The sequence below is a fragment of the Danio aesculapii genome, chromosome 13, assembly GCF_903798145.1.
Source record: "Danio aesculapii chromosome 13, fDanAes4.1, whole genome shotgun sequence".
Lineage (NCBI taxonomy): Eukaryota > Metazoa > Chordata > Actinopteri > Cypriniformes > Danionidae > Danio > Danio aesculapii.
Window position 1 is genome coordinate 39,557,767 of NC_079447.1, and position 21,409 is coordinate 39,579,175.

General features: G+C 33.8%; 1 protein-coding gene across 2 annotated transcripts; it reads right to left on the minus strand.

Annotated features, from left to right (window-relative positions):
- Positions 1-5,085: 5,085 nt before the first annotated feature.
- LOC130239898 (solute carrier family 25 member 16-like) lies at positions 5,086-20,799 on the minus strand. Of its 2 annotated transcripts, none has more exons than XM_056471269.1 (10): positions 20,712-20,799; positions 17,523-17,662; positions 16,273-16,365; positions 16,023-16,156; positions 14,455-14,518; positions 12,211-12,332; positions 12,061-12,127; positions 11,814-11,976; positions 9,125-9,193; positions 5,086-5,916 (listed from the first exon to the last, which is right to left on the minus strand). In XM_056471269.1, exons 2-10 carry the CDS (start codon positions 17,617-17,619, stop codon positions 5,760-5,762), a joined length of 966 nt encoding a protein of 321 aa, XP_056327244.1. In that variant the 5' UTR covers positions 17,620-17,662; positions 20,712-20,799; the 3' UTR covers positions 5,086-5,759. The 2 variants fall into 2 exon arrangements, with proteins under 2 accessions (XP_056327244.1, XP_056327246.1); XM_056471271.1 differs by lacking the exon at positions 20,712-20,799 and adding an exon at positions 20,480-20,583.
- Positions 20,800-21,409: the final 610 nt, after the last annotated feature.

The window sequence follows — 21,409 nt, forward strand, 5'->3', positions numbered from 1 at the left end:
CTTCATGTTCAGTAATCAGTTCATGAGTCAGAAGTTATACCATAAATACTATCAAATATACAATAAAATACACTACTATAGTATGGTTCAAAAACATCATACTATTTACTTTGTGTAATTTATGTAAATTGTTTGTAAAACACACAAAAATCTGCACCTTTTTTTTTTTTCGGGCGTGACAAAAGTTCACTCAAAAAGTGCTAAAATATGTCACAAAGCGCAAACACAAGTTCCAGTCTCCACACTGCATTAAACATGAGATTCTGAATTGAAAAAGCATAGTATTTTTCATGTACAATATACTGTAACAAAACATTATTCTTTATAAAACATAAACATTTTCTTCACATGAAAAACAAAAACATTAACTTGATTTATAGATTAGGGTATACATTATAGATGAAATATTAGAGTGTCACCACAATAACAATATAATTACCTCAAAAGATTAATTCTAGTACTTGGTTCAAAAGCTACAGTAAGTTGGTCACTATACTATTTTTCCATATGGATAAAATAAGCTCCTTACCGCTCCTCTCTCGAAGTCGTTGTAGAGGGGTTTATCCAGCAGGGTCCTTTCACTGCAGCCCTCAGAGCCCACCAGAGTAAGATAAATATAATCATCGGTGCCAGCAAACCACTGAGTGCCAGTAGCTACAGTCACCGTGTAGCTGGGCATTTTCAAGCAGGAGAGGAACTCTGAACGTGTGTGGGCTTTTCAAGAGTCGCACTGCATTTCCTCTTCTTTCTCTCCCATTTTAACTAACTGACTCCAGCCACAAGCCACACACACACACACGCACACACACACACTGATAAACAGACGCGGAAACTATAGATGAGATCTTGATGTGTGATAGAGTACAACCCCGAACCAGAGTTATGCAAAATATAAACTATACGAAGAACTTCGACTGACACCATGCATCTCTATTACCTTTTTGATTTATGTCTATGTATTATGTCTCAGAGAAATAATTTCGTAATTGATGAACTATTTTTTAAAGATGCTCTTCTTGTCGTATTTTATTTTTACTTCACACGTTTCACACTTCAGTTTTCTCAAATGAGTTTCTCAAGAACGTGCAGCATGTGTTTATCCGATGCTGTTAACTATCATTCTTAACAGGAAGACAAAGTATAAATAGAGTTTAGCAAATGTTTTGCTACTTTGTTTTTAATCTTTTTTTTTTTTGTTATTATTAATTCTACAAATTGAAAACACCTGTGTTAGGTTTATTTTATAAACACTAATGTTTTAAATATTTTGATGCTCATTTGCCAAATGGCTGAAATGTGATGGAGAAGATAAAAGTCAACAGATTTGTTGATATATATACAGATATATTTGAGATGATTGTCCTTTTTTTTTCTTTGAAAAAGTTGAATAAATAAGCAATGACAGTATTAGGATGAGATAATTAGGCTATTTGAAAGTAATCCGAGGGTTTAATAACTCTCAGCAATGCTCAGCATACAGTACCGCATGGAATGATGGCACTTGAGCTGTCTGCTCCTGTTTGCCACATCTGGGCCACAATTAAACCATATCAATAAGCCAGAACTCAACCAAATGTACCAGAACTGACCCTATTCTGGACCACAGTTTGCTTTTATTCAGGCCCAGATCTGGACCACATACTGAATGGAATGATGGCTCTAGGGTGGACCGTTCCTGTTTGTCAGATCTGGGCCAAAAATACGCCAAAGCAATACCACATGTCAGCCAGAATTCAACCAAATGAACCAGAACTGACCCTATTCTGAACCACAGTTTGCTTTTATCCTGGCCCAGATCCAGCCCACACCAGACACTTACAGCCTGACCACATACTAAATGGAATGATGGCTCCAGGGTGGTCAGCTCCTGTTTGCTAGATCTGGGCCACAAATTTACTACCCATATCCATGTCAAAGAGCTATGGTTTGACCCCTTTAGTTATCAAACGATCACTGTACTTTATCTTTACCAAAAGTGACCTATAATATGTTTTAAAATAACAGTACCATACTTGCCACATCTCACCTAAGCTGCTTTGAGCTCACACCATCAGCCAGAGATATACTCGCCCATATTTGCCATATCTCATCTGTGCCACTTTAGGCTCACAGCCACATTAGACAGAGCTTACTGTGCCAAACATTTGCCCAAAGTGGCCCACATTTGTTTTAGGATAACTGGGCCACACTTGCCATATCTTCTCTGGACCAGTTAAGGCTCAAATCCACATTAGCCAGCGCTTACTGTGCCGAATATTTGCCAAAAGTGGTACCCATATGTTTTAAAATAACTGGGCCACATTTCCCATATCTTCTCTGGGCCACTTTAGGCTCACAGCCGCATTAGCCAGAGCTTACTGTGTCGAATATTTGCTAAAAGTGGCCCACATATGTCTTAAGATAACTAGGCCACATTTGCACCTACACATGTGAGCCACTTTGGGTTTAGACCTAGATTACCCTTAAACGACTATGCCACATTTTTGCCAACTGTGGCCCACATTAGTCCTCCGTCATTTGGGCCAAATTTATCATTTTTCACATGGGCCACATTAGGCTCACATTCAGATTACATTTTGCCATAAGTGCCAAATCTTTGCCTTAAATGGGCCATATATAAGTTGAAATCTTTGGCCCCCTTTTTCCATTGTACAGGGGCCGAAGGAAAACCACCAGTGCCGCATAACTGCCTAAAGTGGCCCACATCCGTATGCTATCTGAGCATTACTAATCAAAAGATGAGTTTTTAAAATTTATGCAGATTATTATTATTATTTTAATTTACAAAACATCTGCATTGAACATCTGTACTAATGATTTTTGACACACACACACACACAAATAAAGAAGAGAAAATGTATGATTTTGATGCATATGATGGACATATGCATTGATCCTGTGGGCCAGCTTCTCCATGATAGACGTCCAGAGTACTCCAGCCTCCAGCACCTCGACAGCAGCTCTGCACAAGACGTTTGGCCAGAGGAGAAATTATGCCCAACTAAGCCTGGTTTCTCTCAAGTTTTTTTCCTTCACTTTTGTCAATTGGTGAAGTTTTGTTCCTCGCCATTATCGCCACTGGCTTGCATGGTTTGGAATTGTGGAGCTGCGCATCGATAAATATGCACTTCAGTGTTTGGACTTTCAGCAGTGAAAATTAAACCACACCGAACTGAACTTCAACTCTGAAAACTGGACTGAAACAGTTTTCAATCTACTAGAACTTCTATGTTAAGATGCTTTGACACAATCTACATTGTACACTCTCAGAAATAAAGGTACGCGAGCTGTCACTGGGGGTGATAGCTTTTCAAAAGGTACACATTTGTACTTGAAGGGTCCATATTGGTACCTAAAAGTTTTAAGAGGAACACTTTTGTACTTTTTAGGTACTAATATATACCCTCAAGGTATTAATATGGATCTTTTATGTCCAAATTTGTACCTTTTGAAAAAGTACCACCCCAGTGACAGCTCGCATGCCTTTATTTCTGAGAGTGTAAAAGCGCTATTGAAATAAAGATGGCTGTTGCCAAATCACATACGGATTTGGTGCTCAAGTAACATTTACTGTTATTAACAATGTTTAAACAGTTCTGAAAATAGCTACAAATGATCGGTAATAAAAAGTGAAAGTATTAAGGCATTTTCACACCAAGGATGATAATCTATATAAACATCACCTACAGTTATACATTAGTTTCTGTCATTTCATTTTCATGGATTTTTAGTTTGTTTCCTTTTGTTGTTTAGTAAAAAAATTACTATAAATAATATAAAATAAGTAAATTGTTAACTCCAATACTTCTGAATGCTTTTGTGTGTAACTTTAAAATACTTTAAAGGCCATTAAACTACCTTGTTTTACTGTTATGAGTAGGACATATAGACATATGTTCAGACTAGAGTTTAATTTGTAGCCTAACATATTTTCCAGTCAAATGAGACAAAATATCAAACAACAGTTCCTTATTAACATAAGAGGAAATAAATGCAAATATGGTGAGGGGTACCATAGTGAATGCATAAGCAGGCCAACAAATGAGGAAATATTATGGAAATCCTACCAGATGACAAATGACGACTGTGGAATAAGATCAAGCACTGAATAATATTGTAAGTGTTAGTCGCAACAAAGATAAACTAAAGCACAAGACAACTTTTCTATTTATTTTTAATGCTTCGAAGCATAATCACATTTACAAAAACATTGTTATTAACCACTTCGATATTACATATTCCCTCGTCATGTAAAAATAACAATCATTTTATTGCCATAACACATTAAATAAAGGTGATTTGTCAAAAGCAGCAAGATAAACGTTCTTGTTTTCAGTCAGGTTATAAGACAGAGCTCATATTCTAGTGATTTAGTGCAAAGAAACCGGAATTAAAATAATCGAATCACAATCTTTAACACTGCATTATTCTATACAGTAATTTACAAAACTATATCATCATCAGTCTCTGTTGAATGTACACACACACATGTAAAAATTCCCCTTGAAAAAACTAAAAGCTCATTTAAAACGTGGTTTATAAACTCAACACTGCCACCACATGGCAAAAACTATTACATTAGAAAGCAAAATGGACTGAAGTGCTCATTTCCATTAAACATAATAAAAATTTTGTTTTTAAAAATCACATATTAATTAAAACAAATTACTATACACAAACATACAAGCAGTATTTAGAATTTATGATTCACAGTTCTGTGTGTGAGCAGAATGAAATCAGCTTTATTCTGTAAACTACCAATCACATCCTACCAAACGTCAAATAAAAAGATTGAATTTAGAGTATCTTTTAGTTTTCAGACAGTGGGTATAATATTTTAGACTACACCGTACCAATATTTTAACCTCCAAAAAGATAAATAATTAATATTTTATGTTCCTGATTATTAAAAAAAAAACACAATGACAATTTTTTTTAGAAACTTAGCCTGCTCAAATTCAATGAATATGACAAAAAGTAAAAGTCCATGCATAGGACATGCACTACTCCCAAATAACATTCATAACAGACTGAATTAAACATTTTTGTTGACATATATATAGAAAAATACGTAGATATGGAAAGTCATTATGATTATTTTTATTATTATTTTACATTATTGTATTCATGGGATCCACTTGTTCCCATCACAAATCAGTCAACAATAATTTAACAGATTAATATACATCACTTATGATTTTTCCATCGCCACAAACATTCTCACATGATTGCTCTCTTCCATAAGAGAGACTGTGATTTAATCCCAACTGTAAGGCATTGATCAGATATTAAAAATGAGCCACAGTAACGTCAGCATGCGAATGTGACTAAATACTGCATAGAAATTATATATACACACTTTCGTCCATTCACTATTTTAACAAAACAGTAGCGACAAGTCATCTTGATCACTTAAACAAACACCAATCAGTCAATAAGACTTGAGGTGACTGAAATATGAAGCTACATGTAAATCAAACTCAGCAAACAAAACCGATTTCCCAATTTAGGTTCTTGACATAAAAAATTACATCATCAGTCATAGTTAAAAGCATTAATGCTTATATGTAAAAGACGTAATTGTTCAGTCTGTTTGCTTACTGTATATGAGTGATTAGTTAAGGCATATAGTTCAATATGTGATGGCAGGTGTTGATGTTTTTATCTGTTCTTTAAGATATGGCCTCTGGAATGGCAGGCTGCTGGGATTTCGCCAGGGGTGTGGGTTCATTTCTGTAAGGCTTCAGTCACTGTTTCCTTTAGTTTAGATGAAGAACTTGCTTCATAAACTCGTAGGTTGTGAAGGCAACGGCTTGTGATGGGACACAGCGGATGTAGTTGAGGGACAGGCCGCGGTACAGGCCTTTCTTTACACCGTACTGGCTGTACACATGCTTGAGGGTTTTGGTGAGGCTGCTGCTCAAAAAATATAAAGAAAGATCATATTAGTGATCATAGACAGGTTGAAAATGGAAGATTTGAGATACCACAAATACTTTGATGTCTTTGACAATTCAAGTATGAGCTAGAAACACAGAGAGAATTGGATCAACCCCACCAGGTGGGAATGCGGGAAAGCCAGCTCCTCTCCTTTCCTTCATTTACATTTGAAACATCTCCCGAAAAACCCCCTGTTCACTCACTCCCACAGAGTGGTCATTTCAAAGTATGAATGTTCTATATTAATCCAAGTGACTTCATTTATCATGTTTGATATCATTTGAAATGTCTCAGTGAGACTGGTACAATGGTCTCATTGCCTCAAAAATAGACAATCAAAACAATAGATTTATAACTTCAGGTATCTTTTCAACCACTGCGAAGGGTGTGCCTTTACCTAGGGGTTCTGTTCAAATGCCTATAGGCAGAAACTCTTCCACTAAATGCAAATGCCTTTTGTTATTCAACACACCCTTTCCTCGAGGAGATTTTGGATTGACTACTTAAGGGAATGTTTCTAAATGTTCGGCGCGATTCTGCACCTAGATTAACCCGTAGCGTGGATCTTCATGTTCCATGTTATGTATATTTTGAAGTCAGGTATGCATCTTTAATCTTGGATTTATCTTTGATAATTTGATGTCTTGTATTGATCGTTTATGAATTGACTTAATGAATTATCATAATACACATTTACCTGACTAATAAATTGTTATGTTTTGAATTATTCAAACAGAGTTCGTGTTATTATCTATAGTAGACCTTACAAAAACAAACAAAAATAACATTTGAAACTAAGAAAGTCCATTTCCTACATACTCATTCAGGTTTCTTATACCTTTTCCAAAGTCTAAAGTATTTCTCAAGCACTTTCCAGGTACATTTTAAGAGTTCACATTTAGCTGATGATTGATTATAAAGCTTGTTTGGCATGCTGACCCGGGAGAGAGCCCTGAGCTCATAAGATCCTCAAGCCCGGGGCCCCCTCCCGTTTGCAAGGCGAGAGGGGAGTTAGAGCTAATGAACATATAGTGATTACTCTTACGAGATAACTACTTACTAGGAGCATGTCTATGGTGCTGATTTGGATTAGTCAATTACTTAAGTTGCATGGTTTTGGACGGTAGGAGGAAACCGGGGAACCCAGAAGAAACCCACGTGCGCACGGGGAGAATGTGAAAACTCCGCACAGAAACATCAGCCGGCTTGGTAAGGACTAGAACCAGTGACGTTCTTGCTGTGAGGCAACAGTGCTAACCACTGGGCCACCGTGCCACCCATCTAGGAAAGGAGGAGGAATAGGGGTGGAAGGGGGGATTCTTCAAAATGAAGATGGCTGTTGTATGGAACTTAGGTTATTTATAGTGGCTTAGGAATCGTCTGATTGGTGAATCATAAATTGGATATTGTGGGACCAGCCGCAAAGAATCATATGATCTTCTCGAAATTAGTTTATAAATAAACTTCACTTAAATTTTTTTAAGCACAAGTGTGTCTAATTACATTTTTTAATAGTACATATTTCATGTTCGCCTCACAGCAAGAAGTTCGCTGGTTCGAGCCTCGGCTGGGTCAGTTGGCATTTCTGTGTGAGTTTGCATGTTCTCCCTGCGTTGCGTGGGTTTCCTCCGGGTGCTCCGGTTTCCCCCACAGTTCAAAGACATGTGGTATCGGTGAATTGGGTAGGCTAAATCGGTGAATTGGGTAGGCTAAATTGTCCATAGTGTATGTGTGTGAATGCGTGTGTGTGGGTGTTTCCCAGTGATGTGTTGCAGCTGGAAGAGCATCCACTGCGTAAAACATGTGCTGGATAAGTTGGCGGTTCATTACGCTATGGCGACCTCAAATTAATAATGGCGAAAAGAAAATGAATGAATGAATGAATGAATGAATACTATTCAAAAGTTTGTGCATTAGGATACCCCCATAAAAATGGATGGTTTTACTCACAATGACACACTGAAATCGGTCAAATGTGACAGTAAAGACATTAATAAATGTTACAAAATATATCTTTTGAATTAATGAAAAAAAAATGGATCACAGTTTTGATAAAAAAAATTAAGCAACCAAAACTGCTGTTAACAATGATGATGATGATGATGATGATAATAATAATAATAATCAATTTTCATTTCTGGGTGCCAAATCAGCATATTACAATGACTTCTGTAGAATCATGGAGGCTGGAATAATGATGCTAATAATTTAGCAGCGCCTTTAGAGAAATAAATGACATTTAATGATATTGTCCACTGTTGGTCAACATTGGATATAACAATAACTATTGTATAATATAACAATTGTATAAAACAATAACTGTTTTATAATTCAAGACAGGGGTATGCTGTTCTGAATTAGCCACAATTTGTCCATCTGAAAATCATGGCAAAAGTCTGAACAGTAACTGCTAAGTAATAATGGATAATATATATCAAACATCAAATAAAAATAATTTTTTCACCTCATATGAAATTCCGCCATAATCAAATTTATTTGAGTCACAGTCCTGCAGTGGGCTTAACTCAAAACAACCATCAAACAAGAACCACTTACTACATGAATTATTTTATTTCCCTTATTGACCTTCCCCTGACCCCCAAAGCCAAAACATGATAAAAATATCACTATTGAGTGTCTTCCTTTCTAGCCATCATTTTATGTATGCATGTGAATGAGGCTCACTGTCATGAACATGTCACAGATTAGTGATTCTCTTACAAAAGATTATGTTTAGCAATTTTTAATGTATGATTCTCATGCCTCAACCAATCCTAAAGGACTATTATAAATTGTACAGTTTGCATTCAGTTTATTTATTTATTGTTTATTTATTGCCACATGAGCAACGTATGGCTATTTCATGGCAAAATGAATATACATAAAAATATTACATGATAAAAATAAATTCATATTACAATAAAAAGTTACTTAGACAAATATATAGGATATAAATAAATAAAATTCACACAAAAATATATTTAAAGTTAAATATGATTTTTTTAGTTAAATTTTTGATAAATAATTTAAGATTCTTCCTGGAGGTACCTTTTTAAAAATGTCCATCAAACTACTCTCCTTGTAAAAATTGTATCTAATGATAATTCAAACTTCCACATTCGAACTAAATATGTTTGCATACAGTTTAACTAAACATTCAAAATCGAAATGAAATGATACTTGCCAACATTTGTCATGATCAGGTAATGATGCACCCAACTGCATTCTCCTCCGGGCAACATCTAAAGGATACCTGAGCATAAAAATGACACAAAATATATTACTTAAGCAACATTAATATATAACCCATGCTGGCAAAAAAGAAGTCACAAGGCGAATAAAAAATTAAATTAAAAAACTAAATTATGTAATCAAATAAAGAGGATACATTTTGTGAAAAATCTAGTCAGAACAAACAAACAAAAAAATAATAATTTAATGTTCCAAAACAAAATTGCCTGTCAATGAAATAAGAAGGCAAACCAAGTAAACAAAAGTAACACTTCATTAGAGGCTGTCAAAATGTTTACTTCATTAATGCATTTAATAAATTAGATATGTATAAATCACAAACATTGATATACTTCTCTATTAATCCTTCAACACTAGCACTCCCTCCCTATTTTGATAAAGGATGTTTGTTTATTGTTTTTGTTTTTTAAAGTATGTTAAATTGAATAAATGCAATTATGTATAACCAATCTGTCAACTTTAACCCCAAGACTTTGTTATACTCTGTTATTTAAATGTATGTGACACAGAAATAATATACGGTTAAAACGGTTTTTTGTTAGAATAATTTACAATTAGATGAGACTATCTGTGCTAATATACTGTGCTAGTATATACTGTACTAATATTTTTCTTCAGAATCAGGAGAATAGAATCTCTATTAAAAAAACATGATTTGAAAACCTAGAAGTGCAGCTGTATGTGATATCTAGAAGCAAAGGTTTATGTGTATTACACATCTCAGAAAACATTGCTATTTGGTGCATTTTTATGCATTGATGAATTTGATGAAGGATTACTGAACTTAATCTTGTAAAAAACAAAATAAAATCAGACCAATGTTCACATATTTCACTAGATTTGCCTGTAGCTCTTAAATAGCCTAGTGCTATTCAATTGGCGGCCCGAGGCAATTTGTTCCGGCCCTACAAATAGTGTGACCAAGACATCAAAAATACATTTTGTTTAAAAAATAAACTTACTTTTTCATTCATTTTTAAGTCCACAGAGAGAAATGGACTACTGTTTGTTTGTATTTAGTTGCTGAGCAGCAATAATCAACATTTTAATATAAGCCGTTTTCTTGTGATTTTCTAAACTAGTAGTGTTTTGAATTTAATAAATGCATAATAATGGTGATAAACATGAAACTGTGATTATTCCTCTATAATCGTACAACCAAAATCTATAATCGTTGCATCCCTAATTGGTACGCAGTTCATAACATAACATATGAATATGTTTTAGTTCAGTCGAAAAATGGCCGCTATAGTTTTGAAGTGATGTGCGTCTGTTCAATGCAGCACGAGCTGCAGTTGAAGGCTGCGCAGAGAGAGAGTCAAGTGACAATAAGCGAGTGGCGCAAGCAGCCAAAAACATTGGATATGTTTGTAACAAACGCAATGTACAATGCACTGATATCGTTAATAGGGATGCAACGATTAGCCGATTTCACTATTAACCGCGCTTAAATTCATTGCGGTTAATTAATCGTGAAGACTTCTCAACGCCACGTTTCAGCTGCACGGAACAAAACTGCTGCAACTGAACAAAGTTATGCCAACTGTGTGCTAGTTTAAAGTTCCGAGATTTTACCGAGGTTAATACGCACGCACATTGGATTAACTATAGCAGCAGGCTGTTCCCATATTGCGTCTTTTCCGCACTCAAGTTTGTTATTTCCAATGAAGACGTGCGCATATTGGGAGCAGTGCGCACATGGCTCACAAGCGGACCTCCAGGCGCAGACAGTAGAAATTATTTCACGCTGTAGTGGTGAGAGTGAGAGGCTTTCAGTGCAATGTAAACAAAAGAGACGAATTACTACAAATTATTAAAATGATTATGCATGTATGAACGCAGATAGTAACAACAGTTCATTTAAATCCGTAGCTAATATGTAGCTTAAATTAACATTCGACAAATACAATTTTTTTACTATTTATTTATTTATTTATTTATTAATTGTTCTGTCATTTATTTTTATTGTAAAATTATCACTCATGTTTAAATCTAAAAACTTCATTTATTTTTAAGTCCAAAGAGAGAAATAGACTATTGTTTGTTTTTATTAATAATATTTTGTGCTGTATTTGGTTATTGAGCAGCAATGAACAACACTTTAAAATATAAGCAGTTTTTTAAGTGATTTTCTAAACTAGCAGTGTTCTGAATTCAATAAATGCAAAATCCAAAATCTATAATCGCTTCATTGTTATGCAGCCTACTTGAGCAATACGCTGATTTTGTTGTATTCTGAAATACAACATTTGAATATGTTTGTAAAAAAAGCCACATTGTACAATGCACTGATGTTTTGTAGTTTCAAAATACAACATATTAACGTTTCAATGTAGAAAAAGCCAACATGGGTGTCTTAAGGAGCAAAAATACAACATATGGGCTCTTATATGTTGTTGTGTCATCACTCATATCGCAAGCCATATCTCTCCGGCCCCTCATCTGGGATGCTTTTCATGAACTGGCCCCCATGACAAACTAATTGAATATCCCTAGCCTAAGGACATCTCAACCTATTTTGCCATAAATAGTGGTCATAAATACATGTAACAGTATTGTTTTGATCTTTAACTAAAAACTAGAAAGCTACAAAGAATCATTAACAACCCAGGGAAACATACGATATAGTTTGAGCAATTGCTCCAGCAACTCCACCACACAACAGATTGACTTGAGTCTTCAGCACTAAAACGTCAGGGTTGTCAAGAGACGGTTTTCCCAATTGCTCTGGAAAGTGAGTGAGACCCAAAGTCTTCAGTGTACCAAATGTGAAAAAAGAAAAGCCTGGAACACAGAGAAACAGTGATTTGAGGAAGTGTTTTGCAGTTTTACATATACATACTAGAAAATCACATACAAGAAAGATACCTGCATATGGAGCCATGCCAATGATTGTGGGTGTCAGACCACGGTAAAAACCAGAGATTCCTCCTTCCTTTAAAGATTAAAAAACACTGTCATTAAAAGCAAAGAATTCTCAGATTTTTTCTTAATTATACTCGTTTGTATCAGTAATACCTTAAGGTAAATTGTCTGAAAGGCATGTCTTATGCCGGTGTACCGATGGTGTCCTGTCACTTGAAATGCCAAGCGAGCTCGGATAACATCCAGTGGATAGGTGCAAATAACTGCAGTCATCCCTGCAGTGGAAAAAACAAAGTAGATAAATACATGGCAGAATGGCCAGACTGGTTCGAGCTGACAGAACGGCAACAGTTACTCAAATAACCACTCGCTACAACTGAGGTATACAGAAGAGCATCTCTGAACACACAACAAGTTAAACCTTGAGGAGGATGGGCTACAGCAACAGAAGGCCACACCGGGTGCCACTCCATTCAGCTAAGAACAGGAAACCGAGGCTACAATTCGCACTGGATCACCAAAATTGGACAATGGAAGATTGGAAAAAAGTTGCTTGATCTGATAAGTCTTGATTCAGATGGTCAGAATTTGGTGTCAACAACGTGAAAGCATGGATCCATCCTGCCTTGTATTAATGGTTCAGGCTGGTGGGGGTGGTGTACTTTGGGAACATTAGTACCAATTGAGCATCATGTCAACGCCACAGGCTACCTGAGTATTACTGCTGATCATGTCCATCCCTTTATGATCACAGTGTACCCATCTTCTGATGGCAACATCTAGCAGGATAACACACCCTGTCATAAAGCGTGAATCATCTCAGACTGGTTTCTTGAACATGACAATGAGTTCACTGTACTCAAATGGCCTCCACAGTCACCAGACCTCAATCCAATAGAGCACCTTTGGGATGCGGTGGAACGGGAGATTCACATCATGGATGTGCAGCTAATAAATCTGCAGCAACTGCGTGATTCTATCATGGCAATATACACCAAAATCTCCATGGAATTTTTGTTGAATATATGCCACGAAGGATTAAAACAATTCTCAAGGCAAAAGGGGGTCTAACCCAGTACTAGTAATGTGTACCTAATAAAGTGGGCGGAGTGTGTGCGTGTGTGTGTGTGTCTTAGTATGTATATATATTCATTCATTCATTCATTTTCTTTTCGGTTTCGTCCCGGGGTCACCACAGCGGAATGAACCGCCAATTTATCCAGTTTATTTATGTTTTTACGCAGCAGATGCCCTTCCAGCTGCAACCCATGCAAACATCCATACACACTCATTCACACTCATACACTACGGACAATTTAGCCTACCCAATTCACCTGTACCACATGTCTTTGGACTGTGGGAACCGGAGCACCCACAGGAAACCCACACGAATGCAAGGAATACATGCAAACTCCACACAGAAATGCCAACTGACCCAGCCGAGGCTCGAACCAGCAACCTTCTTGGATCTACTGCGCCACCGCGTTGCTTATATATATATATATATATATATATATATATATATATATATATATATATATATATATATATATATATATATATATATATATATATATATGTATGTATATGTATATGTATGAAGATTTCAGATGAAAAACCTTCTAAATCCATCAGACCTCTTTTCTTGTAAATGAGCATTTTCTATCAGGCTCCTCTGATTAGGTTCAGAAGTTTCACTTTATAGGTAATGATAAGGTTATTATTTAGTAAATAAAATACCTTTTTTTTTTTTCAAAAATGTCACTTTAGACAATTCTTTGGTTTTTAACAAGGTAGATTTTCTTTTGCGTCAAAACCAGCTAAATCCACTTGTTTTTTTGTTGCAAAAACCTCTAAATCCACCAATTGTGGCAGGACAGTGTAATTAGTTGAAAATCAATAAAGATGCAATTAGAAATGTATTTTACCAAACATAAAACACATTCACAAACCACCTAAAATTAAAAATACATCTGTCAAGTAAGTGGCGGTTCATTCCACTGTGGTGACCCCTGATAAACCAGGGACTAAGCAGAAGGAAAATGAATGAATGAAATCTGTGCTGTACAAATACATACATGTACATTATGGAACAACGTTTCACAGATGAGAAATGAGAATGTGTTGCATGAACTCATTATTCAATTTTATTCTTTTTATAATAATGTTAGAATGATATGTTAACTAAGGCAGTTGCCTTGTACTCGCAGATGTAATTATCATACATGCGTAGAACTTTGATTACAGTCATTTTAATCATGAGGGTTCACAGACTGACTTTGATCCAATGTGGTGGACAGTTAAAGCAGAGAAACAGCTGAAAACAAGGCATTTATGCATGTAGATACATGGTTAAAAGGACTTTGGGATGATTAAATAAATGAATCATTCACAAACCTGCCATAGATCCTGCCATAAGTCGATGAACATGCCCAGATATTCCAACTTTTGTATGAAGAAACTGAAAGTACAGTAGAAGCAGCTTATAAGAATTATATAATTGAGAAAACAACATTCAATTGTGTTTAGTGTAAAAATTTTCATTTTAGGGAAGTAATTTCAAATTGTAGTTTTCCAAGAAATATGAGGTTAATGGTAAGCATCAGATGATATAACTGATTTAAAAGTATTTTTACAGATGTATTTAAAAAGATTATCACTGAAAAAAGTTGATTTTTGACACCCAAAACAACACATAAAATAGCAAAGAACTACCTCTAAAATAAATCTGTGAATTTTTAAAAACCAAATCCTTTAAATCAATCTTTAGAATAGAAAAAAAACCTACAAAAAAATTTAGCCTAGTATTTAACTTGAAATGACGGTTTAGATGACAGTCTTTAAACTAGATAGCAAAATTTGAGGACAAACTTTATGGTGGCTTGAGAAAGCCTGTTGAAATTGTTTATTCAGCTTGAAAAAGTATCAAGTTGGTTAAAAGCAACATAAATTAAAAAGGCATATATATTATAAAGAATGATTTAGCATATTGTTAGCACAATTCTATCATGGATTAGCATGAAGTAGCATGATTCCAGCATGAATTAGCATACTGTTGGCATGTTTCTAAAATGAATTAGCATGTTGTTAGCATGATTCTAGCACAAATTATCATGATTCTAACATCAATTAGCATGTTGTCAGCATGAATTAGGATGTTTTTAGCATGATTAAAAAAATAATACATTTTCAAAATAGACAAAACCTCCAAAATAATTTAGCCTAGTATTTTATTTGTAGTAATTTACTTAAAAGGACGGTTTAGATGACAGTCTTTGAACTAGATAATAAACTTTGAGGACAAACTATGGTGGCTTGAGAAAACCTGTTGGAAATAGAAATCAAGTTGGCTAAAAGCAAATTAAATTAAAACGCTTATAACATTATATTATAAAGCATGAATTAGCATGTCATTAGCAATTCTATCACAGATTTGCATGATTGCAGCATGAATTAGCATGATTCCAACATAAAATAGCATGTTGTTAGCATGATTCTAGCACGATTAAATACATTATAAGAATAGACAAAACCTCCAAAATAATTTAGCCTAGTATTTAACTTGAAAGGACAGTTTAGACGACTAGTTTTTGATTAATGCCTATTAAAGCCCAAAGTTAAGGTTTCTGAACAACAGTCATCTGATTTTGATAACAAAAATAACACCTAAAATGACCAATACAATCGTTGTTTAATGGTCTTGTAAACCAGCTTACTGACATAAATTAGCGGAATGAACCAAATCTGGAAAATGACTAGTGTCTCTCTTGAGACGAGTTTAGGAGATTGTGTATGATTACTGCCTATTTTTATTTGTTTGTGCAATACTGTGCAATAATGTGACTAAAACTGCTAAAGTGGGACTGGAAAAACAACAGTATCTGAACAACTGTCACACTACTGAAAATGTACACGATTAGTTTCTTATTCCCGAAAATGAGTTAGTAAATGGTGACTAAAGGCACCTTTTTGTAGTTATCAAAAGCCATGAACTGTATGGCTCCATATGGGAAAATCCTGATCATCATAGCTCCATTTCCTTTATAGAGTCCAAGGTAACCCTCTTTTTTCGGCACAGCCTTAAGTGTGGCAAACACACCTGCAGAAACATGCAATGTATGATCATGGTTAACATTTTTTTGTTTGCTATGATCTAATCCTTAGGTCCTCTGATAATCAAGTTATGCAAAATACCTGGAAATATTGTGAACTTACCAAGGTGTTTGTAATGAGGATTTTGAGCCTGTAGCAAAATTTTCACTCTATCAAGTGGCGCTATGGTGGATTTGGCACAGCATCCTGCAACACCTTTGTGATCACAAAAATAGGAATGCATTTAGGTTTAATTCATAAATAATAATAATACAAATAAATATAATAATAATAATAATAATAATAATAATAACAATACAATGACAACAGCAACTACTACTACTACTACTACTACTAATAATAATAATAATACGACGAAAACGGCGACTACTACAACTACTAATAATAAGACGACAACGGCGACTACTACTAGTACTACTGTTACTACTACTACTAATATTACGACAACTACTACTAATACTACTACAACTACTACTACTACTACTACTAATAATAATAATAATAAACAATGGCGACTACTACTACTACGAATAATGATAATAATGTTTTAAGCAATAATAACAAAAATCTTATTTTTAAAATGTCTAACAGGAATAAAGATGTATTTAATAAAAATAAATTAAATATATTTTGGTAAGGTAAACAAAAATACTTGTTTTTGTTAAAACACTGTTGTTGTTCAACTGAATAAACCTTTTATTTTTAGTAATAATAATAATAACAATAGTAACAATAATATATATTTAAATTATATATATTAATATATATATATAATAATTATATATAATAATAATAATAATAATAATGTTTATTTGATATAGTGCCTTTCCACTGCCCAAGAACGCTTCAAAAGTACAAAAGTAGGAGAACAACACAATAACAAAGTCAAACAAAATAAGAAACAAATACAAGACAACAAATAGCAAAGCGGAAACAGAAACAACAGCTACAGAACTTAATGATCATGACATTCAGAAAATAAATGAGTTTTAAGAAGAGACTTAAACTTAGAAATATTATTGATGCTGCGGAATGAGTGTGGGAAAGAGTTCCAGGTGCTTTGGTGCAACAACACTGAATGATCTTCCTGAATCTGAATCGTTTGATACATTTTTGATTACAAATGTATTTTAGTTTCATCTTAATAGAAACAATATTAAAAACAAAATATTTGAAATGGTATAACAGAAAATTGTTGCAGTAAACCTTGAAACCGGTTATCATCCTATTTCAAGTAAATAATGGCAGAATTTTCATTTTTAGGTGAACAATCCCATTAACTTCAGTTCTGCTATACTTGTAGTTGAACGTACAGATTTCAGTACATCAGTATTCTGTGTTTGAAAAGTCACCTCCAGCAGCAAAAGAGCGTAACCAGTAGTATCCGTCTCTCTGCACAGGAGCAGGGATCTGAGGTCGAGCCCCTGAAGACACAGCCTCTGTCGTCATGATGGCCGCTATCAGGACTGCAGTACATTCATGTCTTCACACACTGGAATGTAGTAAACAAACACAGCATTTGTATTGTTACACCTCAGCAGATCTGTGCCAAAGACTGGACTAAACAACTAAAGTCATATCAGTTATAAACCGCTGTAAATCTATCACTTTACAAGTGCCTGGTTTGGGGAAAAGTTTAACGAATAGTTCACAAAAAAGTTAAAGTCATTCTAAATGAATATTTTTCTTCTGTTGAACACAAAACAAGGTATTCTGAAGACATTTGGCATCCATTGACATCCATAGTAGGAATTATTAAAATACTATTGAAGTCAATGGCTGTTTTTGACATATTTTTTCAATATAATTTCCTTTTTGTTCAACAAAAGAAAGAAACTCGAACAGGTTTGGAACAAGTGAAGGATGAATGAATTATGTCAGAAGTTTCATTTTTGGGCAAACTATCTCAACAGATTTAGGCCTTTAAAACAGCCAGATGAAATAAATCTTGTACAGTTTATTGTTGTATTTTACTCAAAAAATCTTTGAAACATTTGTTTACTCTGAACATTCACATATTTAAGTAATACACAAAGATTTCTTTTTTTCTATTTTTATAGCCATTACAGTAACCATTTTTTTTGCTGTTATACCCATTACAGTAACACTTTGTTAGCTATTGTACCCATTACAGTAACACTTTTAGCTATTGTACCCATTACATTAACACTTTTTACCTATTGTACCCATTACAGTAACACTTTTTTAGCTTTTGTACCCATTACAGTAACACTTTTTTAGCTATTGTACCCATTAAAGTAACACTTTTTTAGCTTTTGTACCCATTACAGTTACACTTTTTACCTATTGTACCCATTACAGTAACACTTTTTATCTATTGTACCCATTACAGTAACACTTTTTAGCTATTGTACCCTTTACAGTAACACTTTTTTAGCTATTGTACCCATTACAGTAACACTTTTTAGCTATTGTACCATTACAGTAACACTTTTTTAGCTATTGTACCCATTACAGTAACACTTTTTTAGCTATTGTACCCATTACAGTAACACTTTTTTAGCTTTTGTACCCATTACAGTAACACTTTTTACCTATTGTACCCATTACAGTAACACTTTTTTAGCTATTGTACCCATTACAGTAACACTTTTTACCTATTGTACCCATTACAGTAAAACTTTTTTGCTATTGTACCCATTACAACAACACTTCTTTTGCTATAATACATATAACCATTACAGTAACACTTTTTTGCAGTCTATCTCAATATCACAACAATATCCTATTATATCACAATAAAAGCTTCTAATTATCACAACCTCTGATATCATCATATGTCTACATTACTAATCTATAAAGACTATGCAATAATTTTTAATACAAATGTAGCTTACTAAAGCGTAATTTACTCAAAGCTCCTAAATAACTAAATTAAATAACTAAATTTAATTAAAAGTTATTATGTGCTGGTACCACGTACTATATATATAAATATATATATATATATATTTTTTTTTTTTTTTTTTTTTTTTTTTCACACAATTGAAGCCTTATTAGCCCCCTGTTTATTTTCCCCCCAATTTCTGTTTACTGAAAGAAGATTTTTTTCAACACATTTCTAAACATAATAGTTTTAATAACTCATTTTTAAAAAATGACTTATTTGATTCTTGTCATGATGACAGTAAATAACGTTTTACAAGACATTTCTATACAGCCACTTCTATACAGCTTTAAGGCTTAATTGGGTTAATTAGGGTAACTAGGCAGGTTAGGGTATTTAGGCAAGTTATTGTATAACAATGTTTTGTTTTGTAGACTATCGAAAAAATATAACTTAGGGGCTAATAAGGGGCTAATAATTTTGACCTTAAAATGTTTTTTTAAACTGCTTTTATTCTATCTGAAATAAAACAAATAAGATTCTCTCCAGAACAACAAATATTATCAGGTATACTGTGTAAATTTCCATACTCTGTAAAACATCATTTGGGAAATATTTGGGTTTTAATAAGTCTGACTATATATATATATATATATATATATATATATATATATATATATATAGTATTGTGATCACTGCTCTAAAATAAGAAAAAATTGGTGGTTTTAAAACCTTTTCCAAACTGCGGTAAACCTTTAAAGCGGTTATCGCCCCATGCCTAATATATATATATATATATATATATATATATATATATATATATATATATATATATATATATATATATATATATAGTAACACCACAGTAGACTACTACATAAATAATTTTACTGTATATGATTTAACGTTTTGAGGGAAGATTTAATATTCACACATTCAGACTTTCTCTTTAATAATATAATTTCAAAAAAGTATTCTTTGCAAATTCTTAATGATGAAATCATATTCACAGCCAGCGACTGTCAAAGTACAACATTCACAGTTAATAATATAGTGCTAATGTTGTTTTGAAGTCATATTTACATGTGATTTCAGTCAAATATACAAAGCACCATGGTACAGAATATAGGGAGCGCGTCACAAGTTGTCACTGAACGAATGTGCGAATATAAAACCAATTTTACCTGGTAAATGTACGTTAAAATACCACAAATGTAAGATAAAAGCATGGTAATTTTAGCGACCTTCTTTTCATTGCGTAATTGTATAGTCTGCTTATTTTGCTTATAATTGTAAGCAAGAATTCATGAATAAACAACATCAATAATCGCACATTGTTACATTGGATACTGTTGCTTATTGCTGAGAGTAAGCCAGCCAAAAACAGATTACACTTCTCGTGTATTTCACGCTCAACTTTTAGCCATAGCAACGAATAGCAAATATTTCGGCAGATCTAACCTGAACGCTTGTAGAGAGAAAAAAAATTAATCCAGGCTAAAATGAAGGTCATCGGTTACACAACTGTATATGGTCTTGTGTGAGACTGAAGCTGTCAGCAGCTCTTCCTGTTAATAAAAACACTGCGTGTGTTTCCGCTGCGTGAACGCTATTTTTCTACGACGGCGCAAAAGATTAGCTCTTTATTAGAACTATACATCTTTGGTTCTTTACAATTAGATGATGTACTTACATTGAATGTAAATCAAGTCATAGTGATAATCTTTTTCACGTGTTTTCGGCAGTTTCGTCCATACTGTGTCCTTCACTGATTCGTTTCCCGTCGCAGAATTAACACGTAGTAGCGTGTCAACAAACGCACGGCGCCGCATATTTTTAGCTTGACGTTAAACAAGCTGCATTATTACAGATTTATGCTCATAAGTATATAGTTTGGATATGGTTTTGGTTTTCAGCACTGTGTATAGTGATTTTCTCTTTGTTTATGTCTAATGAGGATCTTTGGGAAGACGATTGTTTGTTTTGCATTCTGTTTTTTATTATTATTATTATTAATATTATTAACAAACAATATAATGCCAGGATGATAGAAGGTAAATAATAATAGCAGTACAAAAAATAAAGAAACAAAACAAACACAAAAAACAAGAGTATACATGATTAAATAAAATTCTCACAATTACAAACAAGCAGGGCCTTTACATTACAAACAGTGGATAGTTTTAATGGTCTTTCTATTAGCACTATGTTGAATAGTGCAAAAGTTTTTCTCAGTTCCTCATAAAACAAAGTAGAAGTTTTTTTTTGTTGTAAAATTTACACTTGAATATGAAACTAAATCAACCAAATAAATAGATTATAATAACAAAAACTTCATTATTCAGATTATCATAATTAAAATATCCAAAAATGATCTGTTCAAAATGCAAA